This window comes from Marmota marmota, unplaced genomic scaffold, assembly GCF_001458135.2.
Source record: "Marmota marmota marmota unplaced genomic scaffold, marMar, whole genome shotgun sequence".
Classification (NCBI taxonomy): Eukaryota; Metazoa; Chordata; class Mammalia; order Rodentia; family Sciuridae; genus Marmota; species Marmota marmota.
Genome location: NW_026000026.1, coordinates 22,971,092 through 22,991,748, shown reverse-complemented (window position 1 = coordinate 22,991,748; position 20,657 = coordinate 22,971,092). Strand labels below are relative to the sequence as shown.

At 43.4% G+C, this 20,657-nt stretch overlaps 2 protein-coding genes across 6 annotated transcripts in view; one reads left to right on the top strand and one right to left on the bottom strand.

Annotated features, from left to right (window-relative positions):
* Positions 1-17,693, top strand: part of Acss2 (acyl-CoA synthetase short chain family member 2) — a 48,611-nt gene extending 30,918 nt beyond the window's left edge. For 2 of the 3 annotated variants that reach the window (XM_048811078.1, XM_048811079.1), the window contains exons 3-19: positions 2,336-2,427; positions 2,632-2,735; positions 2,983-3,055; positions 3,321-3,396; positions 3,556-3,670; positions 4,487-4,525; positions 9,610-9,747; positions 10,863-11,033; positions 11,306-11,439; positions 11,645-11,777; positions 11,858-11,914; positions 12,091-12,171; positions 13,662-13,770; positions 15,560-15,628; positions 15,962-16,138; positions 16,691-16,765; positions 16,897-17,693. In XM_048811078.1, the coding sequence (XP_048667035.1) occupies positions 2,336-2,427; positions 2,632-2,735; positions 2,983-3,055; positions 3,321-3,396; positions 3,556-3,670; positions 4,487-4,525; positions 9,610-9,747; positions 10,863-11,033; positions 11,306-11,439; positions 11,645-11,777; positions 11,858-11,914; positions 12,091-12,171; positions 13,662-13,770; positions 15,560-15,628; positions 15,962-16,138; positions 16,691-16,765; positions 16,897-17,024 (1,771 nt within the window). In that variant the 3' untranslated portion in view covers positions 17,025-17,693. The remainder of the gene's footprint in view (positions 1-2,335; positions 2,428-2,631; positions 2,736-2,982; positions 3,056-3,320; positions 3,397-3,555; positions 3,671-4,486; positions 4,526-9,609; positions 9,748-10,862; positions 11,034-11,305; positions 11,440-11,644; positions 11,778-11,857; positions 11,915-12,090; positions 12,172-13,661; positions 13,771-15,559; positions 15,629-15,961; positions 16,139-16,690; positions 16,766-16,896) is intronic. The other variant, XM_015481404.2, reaches the window with a different exon arrangement.
* Gss (glutathione synthetase) overlaps positions 8,577-20,657 on the bottom strand; it is a 40,595-nt gene continuing 28,514 nt past the window's right edge. For 2 of the 3 annotated variants that reach the window (XM_015481417.2, XM_048811080.1), the window contains exons 12-13: positions 19,605-19,794; positions 18,143-18,659 (exon numbers count right to left, since the gene is read on the bottom strand). In XM_015481417.2, the coding sequence (XP_015336903.1) occupies positions 18,536-18,659; positions 19,605-19,794 (314 nt within the window). In that variant the 3' untranslated portion in view covers positions 18,143-18,535. Of the gene's footprint in view, positions 8,784-18,142; positions 18,660-19,604; positions 19,795-20,657 lie in introns of those variants that run through there. The other variant, XM_015481426.2, reaches the window with a different exon arrangement.

Below are 20,657 nucleotides of genomic sequence, written 5' to 3'. Positions count from 1 at the left end.
CCTTTCCATTTGATGCTCTCTCTCTGCTTGGAATACACTTCTCAAGAATTAATATGGTGGGCTGGGGCTGTGGTAGAGCGCTTGCCTAGCATATGTGAGGCCCTGAGTTTGATCCTCAGCACCATATAAAAATAAATCAATAGAAAAAAGGTATTGGGAAAAAAAATTCTTAAGAAAAAAGAATTATAATATGGCTATCTCCTCCTCCTCCTCCTCCTCCTCCCTCCTCCTCCTCCTCCTCCTCCTCTCCCTCCTCCCTTCTTCCTCCTCCCCTCCTCCTCCCCCCCTTCCTCCTCCTCCTTCGATTTATAGTTATACATAATAGTTAGGCTCAACCTACTTCTTATTATTCAGGTCTTAGCCAAAATATCACCTCCCCAGGGAGAAGCATTCTTTGGCCCTCCTACTGAATGTGCTTGTCTCCTAAATTTATCAATATTTAAAATGCCCAACAATTCCACTTTTAGTAATTCATCCTATAGATATAGTTGTAGGTAATTTATATATGAAGATATTCATTGAAGCCTTTATTGTTAAATAAATTATTGTATGTACAATTGACAAAGAGAATGAAATAGTTCCTTTAGTCTTGATAGAGAATGATACCAATATACATTATTAAAATTTTAAAAGCAAAATGACTAAGTGTACAGTTAAGTTTTGTGTAGTTTATTGATATATATGATACTGAGTTTTAAAAACAAGACAGAATAGTGTGCATTGTATGCTATCATTTGTGTATAAAAATGAGTATATATAAACATAGATATATAAATACATGCTTGTATAATAGGCTTCTCTCTTGAATAAAGCAGCTCTTCCTACTACCACTGTTTTCCTGTACTTAGTTAGAGACTGTGAGGTGCTTATACCTTTTAAAAATCAATTTTTTTAATATTCAATTTTTAGTGCTGGGAATGTGGCTTAGTGGTAGAGTGCTTGCCTGTCACACATGAGGCCTTGGGTTCCATTCCTAGCACCACCACCGCAACAATAAAATTCAGTTTTTGAATTTTGCACTATTCCTTTTTTTTAATTTTAATTTTTATTTGTTTATTTTTATGTGGTGCTGGGGATCAAACCCTGGGCCTCACGCATGCAAGACAAGAACTCTACCACTGACCTACAACCCCAGCCCAATTTTGTGCTATTCCAAGGATCTTATGAAAGATGCTAACAATGTGACTTCTTCCAAAGTAATTATTATAGTCACTCCATAATACTTGAGTTACCCTAGGCCCTATATCCTACTAGGTGTGGCCCTAACTGCAAATTGATTGTCTTTGAAAAGACACACAAAATATTAGTAGCAGTGGTTGCCGGTAGGCAAGGTGATTGGGAGATAGAGATGGGAGGGACATTTATCCTTATGTATTTTTTTATGCAGTTCCACTTGTATGTATTATTTATATTAAAAATCATCAAATTACTGGACTTGATGGTGCATGCTTGTCATTCCAGTGGCTCAGGAGGCTGAGACAGGAGGATTGCAAATTCAAGGCCAATCTCAGCAATTTAGCCAGGCTCTAAGCAACTTAGTGATACCTGTCTCAAAATAAAAAATATAAAGGGTTGTGGATGTGGCTCAGTGGTTAAGCACCCTTGGGTTCAATTCCCAACGCCAAAAATAAATAAATAAATAAACAAACAAATAAATAAATAATCAAATTGGAACAAATACTGAGGGAAAACTTTTTGCTTTATTTGTGTTGTTTGTGTGTTTTGCAGTGTTTGAACCCAGGGCCTCATGCATGCTAGGCAATCATTCTACCACCGAGTAATATCCCCAGCCCAACGGTTATGATTTCCAAACTTTATGGACATTAGAATTACCCACGGATTCTTTGTACCAGCTTGTAACAAAGAAGCACATTTTTGGACTCTGTGGTTTTGATTCAGTAGGTTTGAGTTTGGGCCTAGGAATCTAGTTTTAACAAATTCCTCAGGTAACAGGGCTGCAAGTGATCTGGAGACCATATTTTGAATAATACCAATGCAGCCTTGAGCCTCATTAGGAAAATACACATGTGTGATATTATTTCTTCTTAACATATTCCAAGAATGCAAGAGAAGTGACCATCACCCCATTTTTATAAACATAAAAAATGAGATCCAGAGATAGATGTGTACTTTTCAATGACATACGCACACAAAACAAAGTATTTTTAAAAGCCAGAATATCTGTCCAGTCAGCTCAGATGTGATGGCAGATGGCTTATTCCCACAGGATAGTCCCAGGTCTTGCTATTGCTAGATAGATTTTATGACTGTTCCTGTCTCTTGTTTGAGGATGAAGTTGTACCCCTAATCACTTATTCTTTCTGGTGTACCTCAGGGAGGGCAATGAGCCAGGGGAAACCACCCAGATCACATACCGTGAACTTCTGGTCCAAGTGTGTCAGTTCAGCAATGTTCTCCGTAAACAGGGTGAGTGTGGGGGTGTGGGAAAGGGACCGAAAGGCCTGACCTTGGGATATCTGAGAATTTGTGGGAGAAGACAAAGAATGGAAAGACTCTGGTATTAGAGGAGCTGAAAAGTCAGCTGGGGTGGGGAGGGGCACAGCTGGATGGGAAGGAGCAAGTAGCATCAGGAAGGGTCCATGGTCCATATTCTGTGTTTTTTACCTGCAGGCATTCAGAAGGGTGACCGAGTGGCCATCTACATGCCCATGATCTTGGAGCTCGTGGTGGCCATGCTGGCATGTGCCCGCCTGGGAGCTTTGCACTCCATTGTGGTAGGAGTTTGGGCTGGTGAAAAGGGGTTATAGAGGGGGACAGGGCTCTGAAGAAGTAGGTTGGGCCTGGATAACAGAAGATTGTAAATAACAAACTAAGGAGCTTAGAGTGTTTGTGTCATAGGTCCAACTCAGTTATTCAGGACCCTGGCTTAGAGATCCTAAGTGTTTCATGAGCAACTTCTTTCCTTGTTCACTCAATCTCTGGGACCTCCCTCTCTCCCTCAGTTTTTCTTTCCTTCCCTAGTTTGCAGGCTTCTCTGCAGAGTCTCTAAGTGAACGGATCCTGGATTCCAGTTGCAGCCTTCTCATCACTACAGGTGACTAATTTTCTCACTCCTTCTCCAGAACCCCCCACACTAGAGTCTTGGTCTTTAATAAGCTTGTTGGTTCGGAGCTGCTCAGAATGGAAGGTGGGCACTGCCTGCCTTTCCTCTCCTGTCCTCACCTCAGCTGACCTTCTGTCAGCCCAAATCAGCTGGAAGAGCGAGTCAAGAGGCCCACTCAGGAAAGGCCCTAAGTACATTGTGCCCACTGGGGAGTATAGTGCCTACTAAGGCCTGGAATGTTTGTTGCTCTCCAAAGATGCCTTCTACAGGGGGGAAAAGCTTGTGAACCTGAAGGAGCTGGCCGACGAGTCCCTGGAAAAGTGTCGGGAAAAGTAAGTGTGCTGACCTACTGGCTACTGCCCTGGATTGATTGAGCCTTTCCCCAGTGCCAGCTTTCCTGGCCCCCTCTACCCTAAATGGACATGGGGAAGTCTTGTCAACTTCTCTTTTAAGCCAGTTGGGCTACCACTTCAGGCTTTTCTTTCCTCTAGGGGTTTCCCAGTGAGATGCTGCATTGTGGTCAAGCACCTAGGGCGGGCAGAGCTGGGCACGGGTGACTCCCCCAGCCAGTCTCCCCCAGTTAAGAGGCCATGCCCAGATATCCAGGTGAGTCTGGCACTGCTGTACCCTCTCTGGGCTCAGATTTCTTCCCTTTTCCTGCCCAAGAAGTGTCTGATGTTTTCTTTTCTTCATCATAATGCTAAGGATCTGGGAGACATCATAGGAATGCTGTCTTTTGCAGGGTTGGCTGGGAACAGGTGACTTTCACCTTAAATATGAATGGAGAGGCCCTTGGACCTCAGGGACTTAGCATGAAAAGTTATGCAGGAGACTTCTTGTGCTGGTTGGGATATCTTGATTGGCACAGGGGAAACTAAGGACTGGGGAAATATGCCAACTTGAGTGATTGTATGTAGTCATCTTGACTGGGCTGTGACTTAGAGTGGGCTATCTTTATAGACTAGGGGATGCCTGCCCAGGGTCCAGCCCTTAGGATGGCTCCTTAGTTTTGAATCCAGTTCTTCTGACCGGTGCAGTAGAAAAATCAATGGTGGCCTCCAGGTGTGGGCATAAGTAATGAAAGTTCTGGGATCCAAAAGGACAGAAGGTTACTTAGATTCAGTAACTCAAAGGACCCTGAGTTGTCTTTTCTTTTCCCTCTCTGAGTGGTTTTGAGGCTAGAGTGGCCCTAGTTTAGTTTAGGGAAATTCAAGAGTCCAATCAGTGTTAAGGATTCTATATGTATATATATATAGAGAGAGAGGCTGGAATTAGGATTAGGAAAATAGAGACTGGGGAAACTAGTGAGGGGCGGGGGGAATCTGAGACATTCAGGAGTTTAGAACACACTCACCCTTCCCTCCCACTCCTCTATCCTTGCATCTTGCTCATCAGCCTTTCCATTCCATGGGCTCTTAACAGGATAAGCTGAAAAAGAAATTCAAGTGCATCCAGCCCCAGGTATACACTTCTGTACTGCCTTGGGCACTACTTCCCTATGTGCTTGTCTGTATGTCCATCTGCTTCTTGCCTGTTTGTCCCATTGAGGTGGCTGCCAGACCTAACATTCTTCCTTTGCTCCTGGGATCCTTGACATCTATGTCACTGACAAGTGTTGTGAAATCAAATGTCTGTTGTTGCCTCTGTCAACCAGTATAGTGCAAGGATCTCGGATAGGTAGCAACAAAAATCCCATTTCACTCCTGGTGCTTAGACCCTGGGAGAGGGAATCAGGTAACCTGTCAGAAAGCATTTACTATGTATTTAGCTGGGACAGAGACAGGAGAGACAGTAGAGGAGTTACAGATCCTGACTTGGGAATTCCCCATCAAGTTGGTAAAAAATAAGTATTATACACGACAGTAGAAAAGAAGATTCCTAAATACATTTATATACTACTTTGGAATTTACAAACTACACATAACTTTTTGATGTAATTAAATACTAAAATGAATAAGAGTCACACTGCAAGAGGTTCTAAGATGGGAGATCTATAAGTGTGTGTTCAAAGCAGTTTAGTTTAGAGAAGAGAGTGGGCCTGGAGTCCAGAGACCAAGTTTTAGCTATGCACCTTGATTGAATAAATCTTCCCTCCCCTCTGGGTTTCATTTTCCTTAGTAGTAATAGAGAGATGATAATACATGTTTAAAAGCAAACATCTCCTGGGTTGGGGTTGTAACCCAGAAGTAGTAGTGTACTTGCTTAGTATGCTTGAGGCCCCAAGTTTAATCACCACTGGAAGGAAGGGAGGGAAGGAAGGAGGGAGGGAGGGAGGAAGGGAGGAAATGTCTGTCTTTACTTAAAAAAAAAAAAAAAAAAAAAAGCTCACTATTCCTACATGAGATTTACCATCTTCGCAGGTTACCTTACTCTAAGTCCGCTATGATTAATCTCTTATGCTAATAGTAGATATATAAGCCCCTCTTCTCTATTCTCACTAGTATGATAGAGACAGATCTGATTCCTAGGAAACACTCCTTTCCTTTTAAAACTCAAGCAAGGGACCCAAATCCTTCTTTTGAAAGGGATAACAAACTTGGGAGTTTAGAGGATAAGCTCTGGAGCCAGACTTGGGTTCAAATTGGGTTCAGATTCTGGCTCTGCTACTGTATAAGTTTGGACCAGTTGCTAAGATCTCTTGCTTCAGTTTCTCCAGCTGCAAAATAAGGATAATAATTGTACCTTTCTCTGGGGTTTTGTCAATATATGTAAGGTGCTTAATGTGTTAACTACTTAATAAATGTTAGCTGTTACTGCTTTCCCTTTACACAGCAGACAGACTGGCATTTTTTTAAAGTATATTTTTAGTTGTAGATGGACACAATTTTATTTGTAAACAAGTAAATAAAATTTTATTTTATTTACTTATTTTCTTATATGGTGCTGAGAGTCAAACCTAGTGCCTCACGTATACAAGGGAAGCGCTCTACCACTGAGCCACAACCCCAGCTCCCAGACTGGCATTTCTAAAAGGAATAATAATAATAATAATAAACTCTAGTAATTCTGCCTCAAACTGCAGGCTCCTGGATTTTTACTTCTTGGTGGTAAAGACCAAAGAGCATAAAAATAGATTTAAAAAATCTAGGTTTGTTGGCCTGAAAGTGGCAGTAAAAGCTGTAAAAAATCTTGGCAGAGTTCCAGACCCCTCCATCCTTAAGCAATCTTCAACAGAAGGCGTGGTACAGTTTGCAGGTACCCTCCCCAACCATATCACCAATGGACTTCCTTATATTTGTCTTCCATATCTGGCAGCTCCCCTCCCTGAAGCTATCCTAGTCGAAGGACAAAGGCCAACTCCCCAGTTTTTACTTTAGAAAATTCAAATCATTTCCTGGATCCAAGTCATAGGCCTATGAGGCCCACACTCAATTTACAAGCAAAGTTTACTTTACTAATTGATCTCATCCTGCTTCCTGGTGCTCGTTATTGACTCCATGCCTGGAGTACCCCACCTCCTCCACTCCTCCCTGTATACTTATACACACACAAAGGAATCAGTTGTACACAATTATAAGAATACCCTCATTGCAGAACCACAATGTTGACCATTTCTTACCTTATGACAATTCATAGTTCGATAGACCAGCACCATTTTTCCAATCAATATTGACATAGTTCTGCTTAAATACATTAACACCCTCACCTCAAGAGATTTGGGTCGAGTGCAGTGGTGCACACCTGTAATCCCAGCAGCTCAGGAGGCTGAGGCAGGAGGATTTCAAGTTCAAAGCCAGCCTCAGCAACTTAACGAGGCTCTAAGCAACTCAGTGAGATACTGTCTCTAAATTAAAAAATAAGCAGGTCTGGGGATGTTGTTCAGTGGTTAAGCACACCTGGGCTCAATCCCCAGTCCAAAAAAAAAAAAAAAGAAAAGATTATATAACAATATATATACAAATTCATTAATTAGAGATCTTCCACCAAAAATATTCTTGTTTTATAGCTGAGGCAGCTTCTCTCTTTTCTTTCTTTTCCTTTTTAAAAATTTTTAATGCCACCCTCACATGGACTGGGATTGTCCTTCTTATGATGTTCGTATGCTAGAACTTCAAATTCTCTAGAGTAAGGGGCAGGTAGTACAGAAAGAGGAGTAGATGGAGAGTTATTTTCTGATTTATCAAAGTATGTGGCTAATACTTCAGGATTTTTTTTTTTTTTTTTGTATTTGGACTTGAACCCAGGGGAACTTTACCACTTAGCTTTATCCCCAGTCTTTTTTTACTTTTAAATTCAAGACACTGAATTGCTGAGACTGGCCTCAAACTTGTGATCCTCTGGCCTCCACCTCCCAAGTTGTTGGAATTACAGGTGTGTACCATTATACCCTGCTGCTTTGAGATTTTTTTCTTAAACCAAATATACACATAATAAATTTAACAGGTAAGAGCATTTCTTTAACATTGACATGACTACTTGTCATCTAGGACCATCAAACATTCAATAATCTAATGAAGCCATGGGGGTGCATACATGTAATCCCACTACTTGGGAGGCTGAAGCAGGAAGATCATAAGTTTGAGGCCAGCATGGGCAACTTAGCAAGAGCCTGCCTGTTACAAATAAAATTTTTTAAAATGCTGGAGGTGTAGCTCAGTGGTAGAACATTGCAAGCATGAGGCCCTGGGTTCAATCCCAAGTACTTAAAAAAAATCCAATGAATATAAAAGGGCTTTGAGACATCTAAAGCAAATCCCAAACAGTTCTCCTATGTTCTTACACCTTTAAGTATATCTTCCAGTGGTCATTGAACTTAACCTCTATCCCTTCTGACATTCACTAGTCTTCCCCCAGAACAATCCAAAGCTTGATGTTTATAAAATAATATCCTTTTCTTCTGTTTTCAAAGTCTTTTTGAGATTATAAAGCCAAAATGACTATTCTCATTTAAAAAGGAATAACTTGAAGTAGACTGACTTGCTCAAGGGCACATAGCTAGGAAGTAGCAGAAGTGGGATTAAAATCCAGTATAATTTTTTTATATATCCAGGGACTCCAATTTTACCTAGCAAAGAGTAGATTTTAAAAAACTAAGGGCTGAGGTTATGGTTCAGTGGTAGAATGCTCTCCTAGCATGCATGAGGCACTGGGTTCAATCCTCAGCACCAAATAAAAATAAAATAAAGATATTGTGTCCTCCTAAAACTAAAAAATAAATATGTAAAATAAATAAATAAACTGGTGTTCAAAGAGGTGATACATCTCAGCATCATGGCACATGCTTGTAATCCCAGCAATTCAGAAGGCTGAGGAAAGATTGAAAGTTCATGGATAATTTCAGCAACTTAGTGAAACCCTCTTTTGAAATAAAAAATAAAAAGGGCTGGGGAATGTGGCTCAGTGGTAAAGCACCTATGGGTTTAATACTCAGTACCCCGCGCATGCACACACACACACACACACACAAAAGTGATATAGGGTTAGGCATGTAGCTCAGTGGTGGTAGGATACTTGCCTACTCTGGGTTCTATACCCAGCAATGCCACCCCCCACACACACACACACACAAAGATGTTGCAAAAAGGTTTTGTATCTAGGAAAGGACAATAGTCTCAGACTTGAGAGAATTTTCAGGATGACAGATCCAGAAGACATTATCAAAGGCAATCAAGTAAAAGGGGGATGTTCCTCTCCTGGGAAGAATCCACTTTGGTCCTTCTCCACCTTCCTGAAGCAAGGCTTCCTGCTGAATGGAACCTGTCTCCTCAGGCAGAAATTGCTATGGGAAAAAAACATGGTATCAGTGTTGTAAAGGCAAGAGAGAACCTCCTAATGTGGATATGCTGTGGATATACAAGGAAAAAGTGCTTGGACCAAGATCTGTTGATTTCTTTACTACTAACAGGGTCAAGTGCCCACCTCACTTGCAGACTCTGACTGATTTTGCATTTCTAAATTGTGTGGTGTCTGTATCCCTGCTGATGAGCCCTAGTCCCATAGTACATGTGTGTATGCAGGCTGTGTGTGCTAGTCATTCATCCAACAAAAATTTTACTGAATGTCTTTTGAGTGTCAGGCACTTTACTAAGTGTTGGGGACCTAGGGGTGAAAAAAGGGCAGACATGCCACTGTCATTCTAGAGGTCACTAGAATCTAGTCAAGGGAGACAATAATCAAGTAAACAAAGAAGATCACTAGAAATATATGTTATTCGAGAAAGAAATATGATGTGATTAATAAGAATAGCAGGGATGGGATGGGAATCTGTCAGATACTGTTTAGGTAAAAGCTAAGAAGGTGACATTTCAGCTGAGAATTGAAGGATGGGAAGTAACCAACCAAGGGACCCTCCTCAGCCTGAGGCTTGGTGAGGGAAGAGGTGGGTAGGGGTGGAGAAAGGATGTCAGGGTGCTTGAAGAACCCAGGAAACCTGTGGTTCTTTTTGTTTTGCCCATTCTATCCTTGCAGGGCCCTCCTTCCCTTCCTGTACCTTCATCTACTAGTCCCACCCCAACCCTCCAGGTGCCAGGTAGGGCTGTCTCCTGCTCCCATCTTGAGTTGCTCACCGTCCTTCCCTGCCCATTCCTGTCTTCCTGTCTCTGCAGATCTCCTGGAATCAAGGGGTTGATTTGTGGTGGCATGAACTCATGCAAGAGGCAGGGGATGAGTTTGAGCCTGAGTGGTGTGATGCTGAGGACCCACTCTTCATCCTATATACCAGTGGTTCCACAGGCAAACCCAAGGCAAGTGTGTATGTGTGGTTGTCTCTACTATGTAAGAGTAAAAAGTGGTTTTCTGGGAAAGCATGTAACAACAGGAATTTTATTCTACAACTCTGAGTTTCAAAAATGTTACGTTACCTTTTCTAAATCAAATTAAGACATAAATTCTCAGTTACTAGAAGGTGAAGCCCAGGGTAAGATAAGTCAGTTGGGGGCCCAGAAAATGGCGAAAGGATCAGTCCGTGTGACTGACATGGATGCTACTTGCCCATTCCCTCATGGTTTGGTGGAAAGAGAGTGTCAATGTCAAGGATGGGCACAGGAATCATTCAGTTACTTCTTCATGGCTCACTGTTGACATTCTCTGCTAGAGCACAGTGTGAGAGCTGGAAGGACTTAAGAAAACTGACTCTTTAATTGATCTGAAAGACTTGAAAGCTATGTCACTCTGCTTTCCCACCTACCCTACCCCCTAAGTTCTCTCCATCATTTGGAATATCCCTCAATGGGTCTTTAAAAACACAATTTTGGCATCTCCTTTCTAGGGATAGTTTAGGGAGGGGGTAATGGTTACTGTTTATTCAAATCACTCTGACAATGTGGAATTGAGTGTGTGGGTGCAAATACACAGATGAGTGCTAGGAGTGTTCATGTGTGTGTGTGAGTAATGTGGGTGACTTAGAAATATACTCTGAGTTGCTGGGCACTATGGTGCAAATCTGTAATCCCAGTAACTCAGGAGGTTGAGGCAGGAGGATTGCAAGTTCAAGGCCAGCCTGGGCAATTTAGTGAGACCTTGTCTCAAAAAATAAAAAGGACTGGGGATGTAGCTCAGTGATAGAACATCCAGGGGTCCAGTCCCCAGTACCAAAAACAAACAAACAAATAAATACATGGAATTTGAGTGTGTAGGTTGGAATGATGGGATGCTATGCATGTGTGATATCAGGTATGTGATAAAGGAGATAAGATGGGAACATGGAGAAAGGAGATGGAAGAGAGACAGATGCTGTGAAAGGGATGCTGACAGGGTCAGAATCCCTGAGAAGGGTCTGCTCCAGCTCTGCCCAGCCTCCATTTTTTGGTCAGTGGAGTTGGGTACAAGAGCTCAACTGGAAGCACTATTCCTTCTACAGGGTGTGGTGCACACAGTTGGCGGTTACATGCTTTATGTGGCTACAACCTTCAAGTATGTGTTTGACTTCCACGCAGAGGATGTGTTTTGGTGCACAGCAGACATTGGCTGGATCACTGGCCATTCCTATGTCACCTATGGGCCACTGGCAAATGGTGCCACCAGTGTTTTGGTGAGAAGGGAACTGGAACTCATGGCCACCTGGCCTAGGCTGGGGGATGGACAAGATTATCCTGGGTGACTGCTTCCCAAGACACTTAGACTAGAGGCAGTGGACTTGTTTCCTGGAAAAACAGGAGTCCTTGAGGGGTTGTATGTGGTTACTAGGAAGTTCTCTACTTGGTTGGTCAGATAGGGCAAAATACTGAAACTAAGGGAATATTAGGGGAATGGTAAGACTCTTGGGAAGGACCAGGAATGATCTGCTGCTTTCACTGGGGTCAGTTTGAAGGGATCCCCACATACCCAGATGTGAGTCGTCTATGGAGCATCGTGGACAAATACAAGGTGACCAAGTTCTACACAGCACCGACAGCCATTCGTCTGCTCATGAAGTTTGGAGATGAACCTGTCATCAAGTGAGACACCCCCTTCCCAGTTGGTGTTCTATAGATAGAAATCCTTCAGAGCTGGGTGTTGCCCTTTGTACATAGTTTTTTTTTTTTCCCCATTGTTCCAATTCCCTGATGTGAATAGGGGAGAAAGTAAGAGAAGGACCAGGACATGTGTACCCTGGCTCCCAGTGGTACTCAGAAATTTCCTCTCTCCCATTCCCTGCCCAAGGCATAGCCGGGCATCCTTGCAGGTGCTAGGGACAGTGGGTGAACCTATCAACCCTGAGGCCTGGCTGTGGTACCACCGGGTGGTAGGTGCCCGGCGCTGCCCCATCGTGGACACCTTCTGGCAAACAGAGACAGTGAGTGAGGGGTTCAGAAGGATGGGCTCAGGGACAATGTTGGAAAACTGACTCAAACCCCTGATCTCTGATTTCCACAGGGTGGCCACATGCTGACCCCCCTCCCTGGTGCCACACCCATGAAACCTGGTTCTGCTGTGAGTGAATTTCCCCTGTTGGTCCTGGGCTTGGCAGGGATAGGGTTGTGGGGGTATTTGGTCTACTAGAGAATGGACCCATATGTATGAGGAATTTGGGGCACTGGGGCTCCTTTGGAATTGAGTCAGAATTGTCTCATTCCTTTTCTTGGGTTCTGTCTCCTATTTGCTTTTAGTCCTTCCCTTTCTTTGGCGTAGCTCCTGCAATCCTGAATGAGTCTGGGGAAGAGTTAGAAGGTGAAGCTGAAGGTTATCTGGTAAGGCCCTGCTTTTTTTTTTTTTTTTTGGTGGAGTGGGGTCCTTTGAAGAAGGAAAAGGATCTACCACAGCTACTTTACTTCAGAGTTAATAACCTGATCTCTCTTGATAGCTGCTTAGAACTGCTCTACAGTTGGTGGTTTGTCCTCTATTGAAAGACTTCAGGAGGAATTCTTCTAGATACTTTGCCTGCATCTCTGCCTTTTGGTGCACAAGGTTCTTATGGGCCTTTTAAGATTCTTTTCAAAGATTCTCTATGAAACTTTTAAAAAAAAATTTTTAGATGTTGATGGACCTTTATTTTATTCATTTATTTATTCGTGGTGCTGAGAATTGAACCCAGTGCCTCACACATGCTAGGCAAGTGCTCTACCACTGAGCCATAGCCCTAGCCCCCCACCCCAATGATATTTTTTAGGGTATGGAAGACAGTCCTAATTCTTCCTTTGACAAACATTCTTGAGACAGGAGGCTTAATAAAATAGTAGATAATCATGTAGGCTCTTGAGTCAGCCTGTCTGGGTTCAAATCCTGACTCTGCTTCTTCTATGACCTCAGAGAAGTTACCTAATACCTTTGAACCTAACTTTTCTTATTTGGAAAGTTGGGTTTTAATATTACTTTTGTCTCCTTTGGCTGTTTTGTCAATTAGATAATCCATGGAAAGCGGTTAGCACAAAACCTAGAAGTTAGTGCTCAATAAATGTTAGCTATTATGATGTTTGTGTTAGTACTTAATAGGGATCTTATCAGCCATGTCCTCCAGACCCTACCCAATTTCATTTTTCTAAGAACAGTTAGTAACAGGAGCAGGACTTGAATCTAGGCCTTTTGACTCAGCCTATAATTCCATCTGTTCTCATGAATCTGCTACCACAGAACATTATTATTAACTCATGTGTGGGACCCATTTTTTTGTTTTGTTTTTGGTGTGGTACTGGAGATTAAACTCAGGGGCGCTCTAACACTGAGGTATAGCCCCAGTCCTTTTTATTTTTTGATAAGGTCTTACTAAATTGCCTAGGCTATCCCCAAACTTTTAATGCCGTAGTCTCCTGAATACCAGGGATTTTAGTCATGTGCCACCACACCTGGTTTGAGTCCCATTTTTTATATGACTGTTTTCATTTGCTTTAAGCTGGACTTAAAATTTACTAAAAGCTTGTAACTGAAAGAATACTGTGCTAAGCAGTTTCTACATACTATTAATTTAATCCTCAAAATAACTTAAGAAGATTGAAATTATTTTCTCAGGTTTACAAATGAGGATTCTAAGAGAAGCAAAGTTAGTTTCCTGAGATCACATAGCTAGTTAGTAAGTTGTAGAGTTGGGATTCCAAGTCAGGATCATTCATCTCCAAAGCTTATAGTTTGTCTTACTTCATAGGAATGGACTTTAGGATATTCCCCCCATATTTAGCAAAGAAATTATTATCTTCCTCCGAGACAGCCTAGCAGTTGTGATCACTGTGCCTTCCTCCCTCCACAGGTGTTTAAGCAGCCCTGGCCAGGGATAATGCGCACGGTTTATGGGAACCACACACGCTTTGAGACCACCTACTTTAAGAAGTTCCCTGGGTACTACGTGACAGGAGATGGTGAGCCTTGGCTAGCCTCTCCCTGTACCTCCCATTAAGATGTACCTTCACCTTCCATTTTCAAAAGAGTTGGTTAAGGGTAGAGAACAGAAAGGAACATGTCCTAAATATCACTGTCTAGTAAACAGGCAGAGCAACAGAGAAAACTTTAAGAACAGGAATGAGTATTGCAGGAAAGGTCTCAAGATGATGCCATCTAATGTTAAATGTCCAAGAGTTTTCTTGTTTCTTGATCCTGTGTTGACAGAGATGTAGCATGTAGCAATGTTTGTTACTGTGTCATGTGTGTCTCCATGTTTGGAGCCTGTTTGTCCGCCAAGTCCATATTGTATTTACTGAGCACCTACTATGCCCAACCACTGATCTAATAAGCACAAGGTATATTACCATGAATATTAGTCAAGGTATCTTTTATCATGGGATTTACATTCTAGTTAGAAACAGACAGACAGTAAATCCAGCAAACAAGTAAATAAGCTTATCTTAGGTAGAGGTAAGTGATATGATGAAAATAATGTGATAAAGAGTGTCTTCAGGGACAGCTACTCAACACAGAGTGGAGAGTGGTCAGAGGCAGCTTTTCTGAACTGACATTTGAGCAGAGACTTGAGGGGTGAAAAAGAACCAGATACAGAGAAATCTAGATTAAGAGTATTGTTTTCAGTAGGACACAAGGTGGTGTTTTTGTCTTTTTGTTGCTTGTTGCAGTGCTGGGTATGTAACTCAGGGCCCTTATGCATGCTAGGCAAGTGCTCTACCATTAAGCTATACCCCCAGCTCCAACACAGCTTGAAATGAATGAGGAATGGACTGAAGCCTGTATGGCTAGAGTGTAGTAAGCACAGGGAAGAATATCACGTGAAGCTGGAGAGTAAATAATATAGCGTCTTGTGGGCCATGATGAGCAGTTTAGATTTTATTCAAAGTACAATGAGAGACATTTACATGTTTTAAGAAGGGGAGTGATAAGAACTACTTTACTGTTTAGAAAACAACTACCTGAGTTACAGCGACTTGAGATGGCTATATTAGTTATTTACTGCCATGGAATAAATTACCCTCAAACTTGGTAACTCAAAACAACAAGTATTATATTATCTTACATAGTTTCTGAGTTATCAGGATCAGTGAACAGCTTAGATGGGTGGTTCTTTGTCAAGTGTCTCTCATGGATTGCAATCAAACTGTTGGTAGGGGCTGTAGTTATCTAAAGGTATGACTGAGTCTAGAGGACCCACTTTCTTACTCAATCTTGTGGCTGCTGGCAGAAATACTCAGTTTCTCACCATCTCTGTAGGGCTATTTACAACGTGGCAGCTGGCTTTCCCTAGGGTACAAGATCTGAGAGAATACATCCAAGGTGGAAGCCAATGTGTCTTCTGTAATCTAATCTCAGAAATGACATCCTGTTGGGCTGGGGTCGTGGCTCAGTGGTGGCATGCTCGCCTAGCATGCACGTGTCACTGGGTTCGACCCTCAGCACCATATAAATGTAAAGATATTGTGTCCACCTAAAACTTAAGAAATGAATGTTAAGGAAAAAAAAAAAAAGAAATTACATCCCATCATTTCTGCCAAATTCTGTTGGTTACACAGACTAACCTTGCACAGTGAGAAAGAGAACTATTTGCAGGGCTTTAAATACTAGGAGATGGAGATCAATGGGACCATCATGGAGGCTGGAAGCTGGAAGACTTGCTAGAAATCTACTGCATTGGGTATGACAGTTTGGTAATGTGGATCATGTGCTCTATTGTGGGGTATTTATATGTTGTGCATTTCTTCCCAGGCTGCCGGCGGGACCAGGATGGCTATTACTGGATCACTGGCAGGATTGATGACATGCTCAATGTATCTGGTGAGGGCCCAGGACCCCCTACCATTTCATTAGCTCTGTTACCCTGACAACTCCCAGCTAAAGACTTTATAAAGAGACCCGGGATTGTCATTTGGCCAGACCAAACATGTGTGGAGTGTGGTATTCAGTTCTGGGTTCAGGTTTTGGAAGAATGATCAGCACTGGAATATGCCTAGAAGAAACTGGGGTGGTGAGGTAACTGGAAACATGCCACGTGAGGACTGGATGAAGGGCATTCCCCATGCAGACTGGGGTCTGCCCTGCGGGTACCAATGGAACAAAGGCTGGGGCAAAGGCTGGAATCTCTCATGGCATTTCCTTTCTCTTGACAAGGACACTTGCTGAGTACAGCAGAAGTGGAGTCAGCACTTGTGGAACACGAGGCTGTGGCAGAGGCAGCTGTGGTGGGCCATCCTCATCCTGTGAAGGGCGAATGCCTCTACTGCTTTGTTACCCTGTGTGATGGCCACAGCTTCAGCCCCACCCTCACTGAGGAGCTCAAGAAGCAGAGTAAGGAGCTCTCCTCGGCAAGGACTAGAGGGTCTGCATGTTGTTGGGGAGGGGCTGCAGCAAGTTGTTCCCCAAACCATGAATAGAGCTCACAGGGTCCCATGGTCCAAATGATTTCTACCTACTTAGTTTCCACTAGTCTTTCTACAGGTTAATAATAATAGCCAACAACTATTTAATACTTTTTTTGTGCCATCACTGGGCTTAGTGCTTTAAATGCATGACCCCATTTAATCCCTATAATCACCTCCACAAAAGAGATACTATTGTTACTCTAGTTTCAAAGATGAAGAAACTTCAGGTGCAGAGAAGTTAAATCACTTGCCCAAGACTATACTTCCTGAAAGGTGTATTTAAATTCTGGCAGACTGATTCTACAGCCAGAGTTCCACGAACATGGGTTAAGATATAATAGGAGAGGCAGAGAACCTGAGGGTGACTCTGTAGACAGGGCCTTCAAGGGGAAACAGTTGGGGAACTAAACCATCCCTCCCTTGGCTTTTGAGAGTCTGGCTAAAGGTGATGAAGAAAAACTTGATTTGTTGATTACAGTTAGAGAAAAGATTGGCCCGATTGCCACACCAGACTACATCCAGAATGCACCTGGCTTGCCTAAAACCCGCTCAGGTATGTTCAGATACCTCCAGGGATTGGGATGGGCTGAGGCCCAGTGGTATGGGGTGTGTGGATGAAAGCCTTTGGTGGGGTTGGGTGGGTCAGTGCTGTCACTTAGTAACCAGTGGCTTGTGGTCCCCCAGGAAAAATCATGAGGCGAGTGCTTCGAAAGATTGCTCAGAATGACCATGACGTGGGGGACACATCTACAGTGGCTGACCCGTCTGTCATCAGTCACCTCTTTAGCCACCGTTGCCTGACCATCCAGTGAACAAGACTCTTTACCCAGGATTCTCCTGCTTGGCTCTCCAAAGTTCTGTCCGTCCTCCCTGTCCCCTTTCTAGGAGTTCAGAGGGCCAATCCCGACCCACACTTTGTCCCTATATGGAGACAGTTTCCTGTGACTGCCAGGCAAAAGGGACAAAGTCCCAAGTCAGCCTCAGACTACTATGTCTCCAGTCTCCAAAGAACTCTCCATGCCCAGTACAGGGACCTGAAGACCATGTCCCTAAGTTCAGAGGGTAAATAAGGGCCTAGACTGAAGCTGGGAGCCAACCCTAAATCCTGTGTCAGCTTTCTCAGAAAGCACCAGTACTTATCTTGGATATGCACTTGTCTTTAGGAATGACAGTTTGTGAGTCCAGGAATAATAATTATTTTTTTAAATACTTTGCTGCTTCTGTTCTGAGTCTGAATTCCCTCTTTGCTCCAGAGGCTGTGTAAGCCAGTTCAGTCTCTAGATGCTTTTCAAATCATCTGCTTCTTTGGAGGAGTGGGTGTATTTTGTTACTAGGATCAGAGGAACTTATCTTCCCTGTCCTGTACCCACCTTTCCATGAACAGAGCCTGCCCATGAGAGATACACTCATATGGAACTCTCTTCTCTTGCCCTGTTGATGCTTAAGCTCCATGGTTGTAGGAATAAAGTTTGTGACCTCAAGAAGGTGTGACTGGTTTTCTTAGGTATCTTTCAGGCTGTACATGTAGCTGCTCTGATTTGTGTGGCAGGTGGGAAAGGGAGTGATATTCCCGAGGACTACCCCAGTGTCTTCCTTCTAAAACTTTTGGGAAGAGGCAGGCAGGGCTTCACTCACAGGAACTCTGACAAGCCCCTCAGTTAAGTAAGAGTGACTGAAGCCACTTCACAACTTTCATATCCCATTGTGGTTGCCTTCCCACCTGGGTTTCTGTCAGGGACTCCTACTTTTCCCTATGATCCTATGGGAGTGTTAGTGAGTGACTAAAGATTGGAACTTCAGGATCCCATCCATAGGGTCTGGGTCTAGGGAGACCCTGACTACAGCCCAGTCACATTCCCTGCCCCAATCCACCGTAAGTGGGCTGATCTAGATTATAACTTTCCTCTTTCCTCTGTATACAAAACAACGATTCAACAGTCAGTAATGTAATTTTATTTAAGGCAGAGATGGAAAAAAGTCTATGCCCCCCCCCCCCTTATCTCTCCTCTTTCTACCACTCAGTCCTATCCCAAGTCAGGCACTTGAAGCTGCTGAAAAGGCTGATGAGGGGTCAAGAGGAGTATGGCAAAATTTATGGACCTTGACCTCAGAGCAGCTCCCTTCCCACACCTCAAAGATTTGGGGGCTTCTAGATCTCATCTAATGGAAACACAGCCTTTCTGGTCCTCAGATCCTTCACACTAGACCTTAGAAAACTTTGGGAGACAAGGGCCCTCCTAAGGTAGGAGGGTTCGGAGATTAGTGACAAGTACGTGGGATAGAAGATCTCTTGAGTGAAGTCCAGGCTGTCCAGGCCGTGCCCTCATACAGGGTATGGATTGTCCAGGACTGCTACTCCTGCAGCCACACCCCCATCTGCATGCTCGATGGCTTTGGTTCGAAGTAGATGCCCCACGTGCTTGTTCATCACAAGTGTCTTTCCCTGCCTATAGAAATGGGGCCAGAAGACATACAACATCACCAAACCCAGGACTTTTCCTGGTCCTAGCTAAGCAGTACATGGGTAACCTACTATATCCAAAACAGGGCTAGGATTTTAGAATAGATTTAGGTTTGCATTCTAGCTTGGAAATTACTAGCTTTGTATCCTTGGAGCAAATTCCTTAGCCTTTCTAACTATCAATTTCCTCAATTTAAAATTGGGATAACACCCCTCACTTTGCAAGTAGGTCCTAAAGAGTAAATAAAGCAAGAACACTCTTAATTCATGTCCTGAGCTATGAGTTTTCTCTCTCAAGGTGGCTGTGAGGGTGGTAGGAGTGACAGGCAGAGATGCTGAAAGTGGTTAGAAGGGGAGGTTGTGCAGGGGCAGGTTTTGGCAGGGAGCATCTGGTATTCCTTGCCCTAACCTTGAAGTATTTTGTAGGAAGTAGCATGAGGGACTTGTTACTTACAAATTCCCAAGTCCTCCTCTCTTTCTGATTCTTTGTGTGCAAATCCAAATCCAGGGGCTATATAGCTCTTCAAAGCCACTGAATGATGTCTAGCTGACCTTTCTCATCTTTCTCCAGAATCCCCAGGGGACTTTGAGCTGGATCCAAACTCTCTTCCTCCCTGGAGAATCTACTCCTGACTGTCAGACGATCTATTCTCAATTCTCTTGGTACCATCTGCAATTTCCATTATATGAGAAGTTCCTTTATATGTTGAGAAGCAAAATACTTCTCATATGGGCTTCATTTGAGAGCTCTGTGAGGTGGGCAGGTCTTGAGTCCTTGGCCTCATTTCATAGACAAGGAAATAAGTAAAAAAGCTAGGGATTGGCAGAGCTGGGCCTGAAGCCCATGATTCCTGACTCTGTCCAGGGTTTCTTCTAGCTCCTTCCACTACCTGCTGGGAGGTAGGAAAGGAGCTTCCCCTTATTGGCTCACCTGACATAGACTCCAAAGATGCCCAGCTCTGAGATGCACTGGACCACTCTGACAGGGCTGCCAGGCCGTAGCAGGCAGTTTGCAAAAGGCTCAGGTTCAATCTTCTCCATGAGGATGTAGGAGGCCCTCTCCTCGCGGTCCTTTAGCTGCTCCAGGGCCTGCACCATTTCCTCCCCATACAAGTTGTTGCCTGCAATTAAACTGGCCAGTTACCTTGAACCCTCTACTTATCTTTTTCACTTCTGGGGCCATGTGAACAACTCAACAGCCTTAGTTCATGACACCAGCTCAGTAAAGCTGGAGTACATCTGGCTTCTAACAATCCAAGGCCAATCTAACAGGAAAGCCCTTACACAAGCGAACACACCTACCATCACACCATCCTGCCTGGTTCTCCTGTCTATGGATGCGTCTTCTCAGCCTCAGTTCCTTCTCTTCTTAAATGTTGGGGTTCCCCAGGAATCTATCCTACACCCTTGTTCTCTCTTCCATATATCTTTTTTCAGGGAGTTCTCTTCTGTATTTCCAAGATCCCACCTATACCCCATAACTTGTTAACTCCTGTATCTTTAACTTAAGCTGCTTGCTCTAGATATCACACGAATGTCCCACAGGTCTCCAAAACAAACTCAGCATGTCCAAACAGAACTCAATTTCTGCTTCAATATGCCCCTCTTGGACTTCCAATTCCCAATTAGGCAAAAGGCATCCCTGAGTCCTATTTCAACTCCTCCCTCTGCTTTACCTCAGACACTACCTCAGACATGTCTCTCCAGTCTCTGTTCCATGATGTCATAGCCCTAGTCTGGAACTCTACATCACTATTCTGGACAACTGTACCAGCTTCCTTTATGGTCTCTCTGCCACCAGTCTCTTCATTCCAGGAAATTTATAATGGCCGAAACATTGTACGTTTTGCAAGTTCTTACCACTGATAGCCAGTGGGATCCTTAATCAATCAAACGTCCCCTTCCTGCTTAAAACTCTCTAATGGCTTCCCATGATAAAATCCAATTTCCTAACATACATTCAGTGCTCTTTATAAGGCCTCCT